The sequence below is a fragment of the Oncorhynchus clarkii genome, chromosome 3 (genome assembly GCF_045791955.1).
Source record: "Oncorhynchus clarkii lewisi isolate Uvic-CL-2024 chromosome 3, UVic_Ocla_1.0, whole genome shotgun sequence".
Taxonomy (NCBI): domain Eukaryota; kingdom Metazoa; phylum Chordata; class Actinopteri; order Salmoniformes; family Salmonidae; genus Oncorhynchus; species Oncorhynchus clarkii.
In genome coordinates, this window is record NC_092149.1 from 60,936,343 (window position 1) to 60,947,876 (window position 11,534).

The 11,534-nt window shown below is 43.9% G+C and overlaps 1 protein-coding gene across 2 annotated transcripts in view; it reads left to right on the forward strand.

Moving 5' to 3' along the window:
• Positions 1-444: 444 nt before the first annotated feature.
• Positions 445-11,534, forward strand: part of LOC139400519 (serine/threonine-protein phosphatase 6 regulatory ankyrin repeat subunit B-like) — a 29,956-nt gene continuing 18,866 nt past the window's right edge. Inside the window, exons 1-5 of one of the 2 annotated variants that reach the window (XM_071145336.1) lie at positions 445-863; positions 8,314-8,397; positions 10,339-10,417; positions 10,662-10,732; positions 11,356-11,534. The exon at positions 11,356-11,534 is cut by the window's right edge and continues 22 nt beyond it. In XM_071145336.1, the coding sequence (XP_071001437.1) occupies positions 837-863; positions 8,314-8,397; positions 10,339-10,417; positions 10,662-10,732; positions 11,356-11,534 (440 nt within the window). In that variant the 5' untranslated portion in view covers positions 445-836. The remainder of the gene's footprint in view (positions 864-8,313; positions 8,398-10,338; positions 10,418-10,661; positions 10,733-11,355) is intronic. The other variant, XM_071145335.1, reaches the window with a different exon arrangement.

Consider the following 11,534-nt stretch of genomic DNA (forward strand, 5'->3'; position numbering starts at 1 on the left):
TATTACCAAAGCAATTTACAATTTTAGGCTCCCTAGTGGCGCAGCGGTTTAAGGCACTGCATCTATGCTAGAGGCATCACTACAGACCCTGGTTCAATCGTGGGCTGAATCACAACCGGCCGTGATCGGGAGTCCCATGGGGCGGGTTAGGAGAGGGTTTGGCCGGGGTAGGTTGTCATTGTAAAATAAGAATTTGTTCTTAACTGACTTGCCTAGTGAAATAAAGGTTCAATATAAAAAATAATTTTAAAAAACTGTCTCTGCCATGACTCAGAATAGTTGTTTTTCCTATTCTAGCCACTGGAGGGGAGCAGAGGGAGAGATCTACCGAGCGTTGCTGCTGACAATCGGCGATGACTCTCCTCAAATTCTGCATCTGAGTGGAGGAGAGAGCGAGAGGCTGGAACTTCCTGTGTGCAATCTCTGTTCACCCGTTTTACATACAGTACATATGAATATTTCCGGAGCTGTAAAGTGAGAGAGAGGGAGTGTATGGCGATTTAGAGAGAAAGTCCCCAGTGCAGAAGCAGTAAATGCAGATTGTTTACATTAGTCGGATAAGCTTTTCCTTCTTCTGCTCACTGTGGCGGCGGTTGCCTCGACTCACCTTCGCCGCAGATAGCGCCAGTGGAGCTGGCCATGATACAGCCCGGGCCCTGACCGAGGATCTGCGTTGCATGAGAAAACTAACATTATTTACTTCCCTGACTGCTGCATCAAACAAGAGCGATAAAGGAAAAAACGTTTTTTTTACTGAAATATTGTTCCAAGACAATTGCATGATCTGATGTTTGAGGGAGTGTGTTGATGTGCGGACCAAGCTGACCGAGATTATTATGGCTGTTCTTAAACTCGTCGAGCAGGTAGCTATGCCAATTCGACTAATAATTTATATTTCGTTTTTCATAGATGGTCTATAAGCATTACCATTGTGGTTACTTTCTAAAGAAATGCCTAAGTAAGTCCTGGGCAAACAGAATGTTTTTGGGAACGTATTTGAGAAATTATTCTTAATGCATCGCATGCAAGCGAGAGGAAATGGATTTTCTGGTGCCTATAAGGAACAGATGTGGTCCGTTACGCGAGCGAGCGGTGTGTTATCGCATTTTATAGATGCATTTGTAGTATTTCTTTAGTTCTTTGTTCCGCTCACCTTTTTAAAATTAGGACAACGGATTCGGGTGACTTCCTGCTTGCTCTTCTGATTAAGAATATGTACCCTGGTTGTATCACCGCCATCGGAATTCAGCTGTGAATTCCTTAATCGTCTCTAATGACAATGTTGCTGTCTGCCCCTGTTTGTGATATTTAAAGTTATCTCAAGTTGACTCTCTTTATGGCTACTTTTAACTCTCCATTCTTTTTCAAAAGACAGTGTTCTGCATTTTGGGCTTGCCTAATCAAGTTCCCCATTTCTTTCTTCCTCCTAAATTATACTCAGCAAGAAGAGTAGGATGTTGAGAAAAATTGCCTACTTCTGTTACTTCAAACTTCACCATGGGAGCATATACAATATTTTTTACAGCCATTGGCCACAATGCAATGTTTCTTGCACCACTGGCATATTTGATTGGTTGTTCACCATGTAAGGGTCTGTTTTGGTTCTAGAGGTGCTGAGTGACAGGGTCAAAGGGATAATAATGACAACATCTACAGAGGTCAAACAAAAAAACACTGATTTCAAAGTTTAAAGGTCTAATGCAACTATTTTTTTAAATATTAAAAAAAAAATCTAAAATCAAATAATTTTGGGGTAACAATGAAGTACCTTACTGTGATTGTTTTAAATTAAAATGGTTTAAAAAAATAGCTTCTTAGCAAAGGGCAATTTCTCAAACAAGAATTTAGAATGTGGTCTGAGTGGGGAGGTTTGGAATCCTCTTTCTTATTGGTCTTTTAACTAATTTACTACATGGTGATGTCACCATGGAAGGCCATAACTCCATCCCACCAAAACTTTTCAACCAGCTCTTACACTAAAAGGGTGTTATAATAATTTTCACAGTATTATTCTAACCTCAGTGTGTATATACAGTGGGGCAAAAAAGTATTTAGTCAGCCACCAATTGTGCAAGATCTCCCACTTAAAAATATGAGAGAGGCCTGTAATTTTCATCATAGGTACACTTCAACTATGACAGACAAAATTAGAAAAAAAATCCAGAAAATCACATTGTAGGATTTTTAATGAATGTATTTGCAATTTATGGTGGAAAATAAGTATTTGGTCAATAACAAAAGTTTATCTCAATACTTTGTTATATACCCTTTGTTGGCAATGACAGAGGTCAAATGTTTTCTGTAAGTCTTCACAAGGGTTTCACACACTGTTGCTGGTATTTTGTCCCATTCCTCCATGCAGATCTCCTCTAGAGCAGTGATGTTTTGGGGCTGTTGCTGGGCAACATGGACTTTCAACTCCCTCCAAAGATTCTTTATGGGGTTGAGATCTGGAGACTGGCTAGGCCACTCCAGGACCTTGAAATGCTTCTTACGAAGCCACTCCTTCGTTGCCCGGGCGGTGTGTTTGGGATCATTGTCATGCTGAAAGACCCAGCCACGTTTCATCTTCAATGCCCTTGCTGATGGAAGGAGGTTTTCACTCAAAATCTCACGATACATGGCCCCATTCATTCTTTCCTTTACACGGATCAGTCGTCCTGGTCCCTTTGCAGAAAAACATCCCCAAAGCATGATGTTTCCACCCCCATGCTTCACAGTAGGTATGGTGTTCTTTGGATGCAACTCAGCATTCTTTGTCCTCCAAACACGACAAGTTGAGTTTTTACCAAAAAGTTATTTTGGTTTCATCTGACCATATGACATCTTCTTCTGGATCATCCAAAAGCTCTCTAGCAAACTTCAGACGGGCCTGGACATGTTCTGGCTTAAGCAGGGGGACACGTCTGGCACTGCAGGATTTGAGTCCCTGGTGGCGTAGTGTGTTACTGATGGTAGGCTTTATTACTTTGGTCCCAGCTCTCTGCAGGTCATTCACTAGGTCCCCCCGTGTGGTTCTGGGATTTTTGCTCACCGTTCTTGTGATCATTTTGACCCCACGGGGTGAGATCTTGCGTGGAGCCCCAGATCGAGGGAGATTATCAGTGGTCTTGTATGTATTCCATTTCCTAATAATTGCTCCCACAGTTGATTTCTTCAATCCAAGCTGCTTACCTATTGCAGATTCAGGATTCCCAGCCTGGTACAGGTCTACAATTTTGTTTCTGGTGTCCTTTGACAGCTCTTTGGTCTTGGCCATAGTGGAGTTTGGAGTGTGACTGTTTGAGGTTGTGGACAGGTGTCTTTTATACTGATAAGTTCAAACAGGTTCCATTAATACAGGTAACGAGTGGAGGACAGAGGAGCCTCTTAAAGAAGAAGTTACAGGTCTGTGAGAGCCAGAAATCTTGCTTGTTTGTAGGTGACCAAATACTTATTTTCCACCATAACTTGCAAATAAATGAATTAAAAATCCTACAATGTGATTTTCTGGATTTTTTTTCTTCTAATTTTGTCTGTCATAGTTGAAGTGTTCCTATGATGAAAATTACAGGCCTCTCTCATCTTTAAGTGGGAGAACTTGCACAATTGGTGGCTGACTAAATACTTTTTTGCCCCACTGTATACAACACAAGAAATCATGTGTTTGACTGTACTGGGCCTTTAACAAACCATACAACTCTATGCTCAATGACCACTTTGAACAATTTACACAGTAAAACATGTTTTACCTAAACTGTGCAGATGCAAAGTTTGGTAACAGAATTACAGTAAAGGCTCCCTCAGTTGTATTCTGTTACCGAACTTTGTATCTGCGTAGTTCTTCCTATGAATGTGTTTCTGTAACATTTTTGAAATTGTTAAAAGTAGTAATTTTGCATAGAGTTCTATGGTTTGTGAAACTTTGAAATCAATGGTTTTTGTTTGGTATACATTCTAAAGTGAAAATGTGGACTCTTGTGTAGTTCTGTTAACATGGAATTGGCCATATGCATAATGAGTCAACTTTGAGCACTTCTATCTCCTGATTGTTCTAGTATTTAGGTCCAAAATATGACTTTCTGACCACTTCTATGTGGACAAACATGTATGCAAGGTTTTGTTCAAAACAAAAGGGGTGCAGTCCAAAAGTGTTTGAAATCATATGGAACCACCCAACGGATGTGTGTGTTTGCAGAGAGACTATACAAGCATATGGCTCTGTCGTCTGTGTGTGTGTACTGTCCAGTGTAATCCCTCTTCTGTGTTAAAGGAAAGGGACAGGACGTTATTGGGTCTTATCATCCCCCTCCCCCTTTCTTCATTTTTCTTCTTCCTTGATCCCATGGGTTGTTCATCTGGGTATGTATGTGTGTGTGTGTGTGTGTGTGTGTGGGGGGGGGGGGGGGGGTGGTCTGTGTGTGTGTGTGGGGGATCTGTGTGTGTGTGTGTGGGATCTGTGTGTGTGGGATCTGTGTGTGTGTGTGTGGGATCTGTGTGTGTGTGTGTGTGGGATCTCTGTGTGTGTGTGTGTGGGATCTGTGTGTGTGTGTGTGTGTGGGATCTCTGTGTGTGGGATCTGTGTGTGGGTGCTCATGAGATATTGTCTTGTTTTTTCCCTTTTCCTTGTTTTGAATGCTGCTGGGCTTCCAGATAGAAATATCTCCTTAACAGGAGAAACGCCTACACAACCCATATATGTGCGTTTACTGTCATAGACAGACGCACGCACACACAGACTTATCTTTCCCCTCTCTTTCTGTGACGCTGCCAACAGTGAGCAAAGGAGAGGGAAACACTCTCGTGCGCAGCATGGTTTTAATTCTGCAATTCATTTTTAGTGGGACATCATCGGCATCAGCAGCATTTCATTTTGGAGCTGTGCTGTGGGAGTGGAGATTCAGATCTGTTCTGTACCCTTGGGCACCAATTACAATGCGGCTCTGATTATTCACCATTCTTATGTTATGGAAGAACAATCGCAGAAAAGCCCAGAAAGTGCTTTGTGTGTGTCAGTGTGGTCATGCATGGACGAACCAGATTGCATGTGTGTTGTTTGCAGATTAAAGAATGAAAACAAAGTTTTTATCAGATGCAGGAAGTTTGTGTAGGATGAGGTCAACATGGAGAGAGAGATGGAGAGCGATTTGAAGGGGAAACATCCATTTGTTTTGTCAAATGCCGGGGACCGCTCTTGATTCCATTGGGACTCTTTGAGACAGGACTAGTTGATTTAAGAGGCTGGCTCTACGGCTGTTCTAAATGTAGACAAGGAAGATGCCACTCTCCTATTGGACAAAGGGGTAGTTTTGAGAACATTCGTTGGCCCTTGGAGTCAGGAGGAGGGAGGAGGATGAGGGTAGTGTGCTGTGCCGTGGCAACAATGGGCTCAGTGTTAGAGGCTTTTGGTTTGCCTGGAGGGGTGGTGGTTTGGGGAATGTCCTCATTCAGGACGGCTGCTTGCTTTCAGCCAGGACCTCCCCTCTCCCCAGCGCTTGGTAGCACTGTCCCCCAAATCCCCAGTGCAATTACAAAAAGTGACAGACACCAGCTTTGTGACCAGTAGGTGATGCCAGCTGTTTGTGTGAGTGTGTGAGTACTTGAAAGAGACAGCAAAACATAAGGCAACATGCTGCCAAGTGCTCTCTCATCTCTGTTTTAAAGGCACAGCTCTTCTTTGCCTCAACTTCTTGTGTGATTGTGAACCATATCTAGCCTAACTATTCTCTTTAAGGACTTGTGTCGCCCACATGGCCACACAGATCCTGCTATTAGTTGCATTTCCTGTCTTAGTAGAGTGAAATTAATTATGGGTGTGGGGGTGTGAGAAAAGGCAGGAAAATGTTCCAAATCAATCCATAAGGAGGAGAGGCCCATTCCAATAAAACACTCCTCTGGCAGAGTGGCCCCTGTGGTTGTTTAGATCACCATTAGAAAGCTGGGATGTGGGGAGGCTGTAGAGTATTATGCTGTGGCCTGCCCGCCTCTGTCTCTCTACCTGCTGTTTCATATAGGCCTACACATTTTCTGTGCAGGTCCTTGCAGATTATAGGATCAGTAGGCTAGTGTGGGTGTGTGTGGTCTAGAAGCGGAACTGAAAATGCAGAGTTAGCTAGGCTTCCTCTCTGCGTGTCGATTCTGAGAAGGGGACAGAGTTTAACAGGAAGTCAGGCGGCGAGGTGGAGGAGGGACAGCAAGTCAAGATGCAGCAACATGGTCTGGTCTGACTGTAGTACATAGGGCTCAGTCAGTCAGGGCTCCAACTCAATCCTCTTCCTGTCTCTCTTCATGAACCTTTATGTTGTATGTAACTAACAAGCTGTGGAAACAATTTCCCGCTCAGTCATCATCACGTGACGAGGGCCTGCTCTGCAGCACCCAGAAACAGCATCAATATGGAACCAGTCTGTCTCGCCCTCTGAACCATGGCTCCCCTTGTCTGTCACAAAACTTAGAGCTAGGAAGGTCCTGTTGGGATACTTTAAAAACTGTGCACTATTCTTTCCTCCCTTCCTTGAGGGTAATCGCATATCTGTGTGTTCTTGGATAAAAGAAAGGCAGAGTTTATATTACTTTGCTTTCACCAATCAAACCTTGTCAGATCAGTGACTATTGACTTTCAAAGGGGAGGGGTAGGTAGGGGTATCTCAACATTTTGGGGCCTTCCTTGAAGGAAGGATTTGTAAGGAATGAATCTATTCTACAGCCTACAAGTATTATAACATAGCCAGTCCCCATCATGCCGTGACCAGTCCCCATCATGCCGTGGCCACATGCCGTGACCAGTCCCCATCATGCCGTGGCCAGTCCCCATCATGTCGTGGCCACATGCCGTGACCAGTCCCCATCATGCCTTGGCCAGTCAGTTAGCCCTTTCCACTGTGTTACTCAGAAAGCTGACTGAGCATGCTGATCTAAGGCCAAGTATTGATTGACACTCTGATAATTTGTGTCTGCATGCCGGCGATGTCTGGGACATTAATTTAGGTTGGGGAGAGAGAGGCAGGAGGCACTGTGACCTCATTCACTAGACTAAGATAATGGCCTCTACATGCTGCTGTACTGTTCTCTTGTTGAGTTTGAGGCATTTTATATCCCTCTTTGTAAATAACTACATACAGTTGTCTTATAAAACCCACCACAGTCTTAACTACACCACTAGGCCTATACCAAATGTAGGCCTACAGTGAGTCTCAGTCACTAAATTCTCCAGCTTTTTAAAAACAGATTGAAGCGTCACACTGCTGCTCATTTACAAGCATTTCGCTACATCCGTAGTAACATCTGCTAAATAAACTTTGAGGTGGAGGCTCCGTCATGATCTGGGGCGGTGTGTCACAGCATCATCGGACTGAGCTTGTCATTGCAGGCAATCTGTGCATTACAGGGAAGACATCCTCCTCCCTCATGTGGTACCCTTCCTGCAGGCTCATCCTGACATGACCCTTCAGCATAACAATGCCACCAGCCATACTGCTCGTTCTGTGCGTGATTTCTTGCAAGACAGCAATGTCAGTGTACTGCCATGGCCAGCGAAGAGCCCGGATCTCAATCCCATTGAGCACGTCTGGGACCTGTTGGATCGGAGGGTGAGGGCTAGGGCCATTCCCCCCAGAAAAGTCCGGGAACTTGCAGGTGCCTTGGTGGAAGAGTGGGGTAACGTCTCACAGCAAGAACGGGCAAATCTGGTGCAGTCCATGAGGAGGAGATGCACTGCAGTACTTAATGCAGCTGGTGGCCACATCAGATACTGGCCATTACTTTTGATTTTGACCCCCCCCACCCTTTTGTTCAGGGACACATTATTCAATTTCTGTTAGTGACATGCCTGTGGAACTTGTTCAGTTTATGTCTCAGTTATTGAATCTTGTTATATTCCTACAAATATTTACACATGTTAAGTTTGCTGAAAATAAACGCAGTTGACAGTGAGAGAGTATTTTTTTGCTGAGTTTATGTGTATGTGCCAATACAATTTGATTTGAGGTTGGCAGTGCTCTAATTCCATACCATGGGAAGGACCACTCCCCCTCTTCCCTTGTTTACACTCACAGCTGATAAATCTGATATCTTGAGATTTATTGTAGGGTCACTGTTTAGACACGTATTGGAGAAAGACCTGGTCAGTATTTGGGGAGACTTGCATTGGCCCTGCTTGTGTTTTGGACATGTATCCACGTGTGTTGATGTTTGAATGTCATACGAGGGAAGTGCAGGTTTCCTCTACTGTTCTATTATTAGGCTAAGTAGGATCGGTGAACGACCAAGGATCTATAGAGGAGGATTAGTGAATGACTTCAATCTGACCCCTTCTTCTTTCTCCCTTCAACTCAGCCTCCGCTGGTTCAGGCCATCTTCAATGGAGACCCTGAGGAGATACGCATGCTTATCTACAAATCGGAAGACATCAACGCTCTGGTAAGACCACTAGACATTCAGAGGCTCTACAATGAGAACGCTGTCAGTAACCAGGTTGCCTACCTTTTTATGCGATTTAAAATACATGTCGGATAAAAAAATGTCAAGACCGGCCTGATGGTAAACTTTCCAAATGTCGACAAAACAAAATATGCTAAATAATGTGTGATCTTTTTGTTTCTGTAAAATTAATTATGTTGAGAAATGGCGGTGGAAATGCTTTTATTCGCAAATATTGATGTAATACTCATAATATTGAAGTAAACTTGGAGTCACGCGATAATACGTTGTGTGGTCCTCCCTCTACGACTCAGGAAAGCTTGCAGCAACAGATGAAATAAGTTATGATGAACTTCACAGGGTGGTGAAAGTGCACAGTGATGAGCTTGATACTTCTTTCCAATAAATATCAAGGTTCTGATTCTGGTGACATGATGATAAATTCTTGGCTGCCGTTTGACAAGTAAAATTACTATTTTTCTCTTTTGTCGTTAATAATCTCATCATGTAGGCTATACTCTCACTGTATCTTCCAGCTGTTGGCTGGAGCGCACGTGCCAAGACCACAGAAAGCACATTCGCTATTCAGTATAACACGGAACCCAAACTGGCGGCGCGCGTGCGCCATCGTGCATATATACATAAAAATATCAAAATCAAAACAGACTTTAAACCAATTATATTAATTTGGGGACAGGTCGAAAAGCATTAAACATTTATGGCAATTTAGCTAGCTAGATTGCACTTGCTAGCTAATTTGTCCTATTTAGCTAGCTTGCTGTTGCAAGCCCAGGGATATAAACATTGAGTTGTTACTTTATCTGAAATGCACAAGGTCCTCTACTCCACCAATTAATCTACACATAAAACGGTCAACCGAATCGTTTCTAGTCATCGCTCCTCCTTCCAGGCTTTTCCTTCTCTTGACTTTATTGCAATTGGCAACTTTCATAAATTAGGTGCATTACCGCCACTGACCTTGTTCGTCTTTCAGTCACCCACGTGGGTATAACCAATGAGGCACCAATCAAGATGGCACGTGGGTACCTGCTTCTATAAACCAATGAGGAGATGGGAGAGGCAGGACTTGCAGCGGGATCTGCGTCACAAATAGAATTGACTTCTATTTTAGCCCTTGGCAACGCAGATGCTCGTTGGCGCGCACAAGCAGTGTGGGTGCAATAATTGAATAATATAGATTTCTACATCTATTTTGCGACGCAAGCGGTGTAGTCAGCCTGTAACGCAACATGTTTTGTGACAAAACTATCAGTGGAGTTGAAAATGCGATGTAAACCCATTTACCTCTTATGTTTTATCCGGTACATGGGAATTTAATCACACAAGTTATTTTATGTGTACTCCGTCACCACACACAGCCTTTAATCTGCAACAAGTCAATTTGATGCAAACACATCTCTGGTGGGAAAATGCACATATTGTTTTTATGTGTATTTTAGAATATTTGCATGAAAATATGTTGCCAATTTGATGGAAACCTAGCCAGTGTCCAGTTTTAGATGTGTTTTTTTGTTTGAGAGGCAGTGGAGTGCTGGGCCAGCTGGATTTGAGGGGTTGTTTTGTGTGCTAAATGGCCAGTGGCCACCAGGATAATGGATATTTTGACACAGTGCGCAGTAACCATTAGCTAAGCTCATCGCATATATTAACTGTTAGAATTAGCCTAGCACAGAAGAGGCTCGAACTCCACTCCAAGCTAACTGTCATACCCATGGGCTCTGAAAATGTTTCCCTTGCCATTGTAGATGGAGTTGGGCTCTTTGGCCTAACTCTGCCTAAAATGTCTGACTTCAGTTGGGTTAAACTGAACAAAAAATTGTACCAGTGCTCCTGGATGTTGTACACACAATATATATATATATATATATATATATATATTTTTATATCCTAATAAATCTCCCTCCCTACCACTCTCATCAGGATGCAGACAAGCGTACCCCGCTCCATGCTGCAGCCTTCCTGGGTGATGCTGAGATCACTGAGCTTCTCATCCTCTCCGGTAAACCAACTTCGTTCCACGGTCTTTCTCCTCCTCTCTCTCGCTCTCCCTCTCCCCTCACACAATATCCCCTGTTTTACAGCCTTAGCAACAAAAAAATAAGAATTGATATGGTTACAGTGTGTGGAGTAGAAAGTATCTTTTATAACATTGTTTGGAGAATGTGGCTCTACGATCTTTCGTTTTCCCTCCCTGCTAATGCTAGATTGCTTCTCTTTATATTTCTCTCTGTCTCCATCTGTAGGTGCGCGGGTCAACGCCAAAGACAACATGTGGCTCACCCCTCTACACCGCGCGGTGGCATCCCGTAGTGAGGTGGGTCGGTGGATACACACACACACCCACCCACACTGCATGGGGTCTACTCAGTGTACTGTGGCCCTGACACACACACACACATTTCTCATGACATACAGTGACAGGCCAAACAGCATGGCGACACATTCTCAGGGCCCCATGCTGAGACTCAGGTGGTAAGATGCTAAACTAAGCCAAAGCTGCCAAGCAGGATCTGTGGTGGAGAGGAGAGGACACTTGACTACCGTCACCAGTCTGACCATCGTCCACCACTCTCTGCACATTCAGCATAAAAACTAGAACCAGACCGATAGCAGAGCCGTATCAATTTATCAACACAGCCAACACAATATTCTTGTGTCAGTCCCCTGGAGTGAAAGTGGTAGTTCAACATGGCTAGGATAGCTTAGGATCGACTGACTCACTAATGTGTGTGCCTGTGTATGAACTATGAATATGTGCATCTTGGTTTATGTCTATAAATGAATGCATAGGTTTATTAAATGCCTAGTTGTTGAATGTTTGCATGTTTTTAAAGGCATTTCCTGTATACATGTTCGTCTCTCAATGCTGCTTACAGAACAAACACATTGTACCATCTCTCCTCACACGTCATGTTGTTCTATCACGCTGGTCTACAGGAGGCCGTTCGCGTGCTGATCCGTCACTCTGCTGATGTGAATGCCCGGGATAAGAACTGGCAGACGCCGCTTCACGTTGCCGCGGCCAACAATGCCCTGCGCTGCGCTGAGGTCATCATCCCCCTGCTGAGCAGCGTCAATGTGTCGGACCGCGGTGGGCGCACCGCCCTGCACCACGC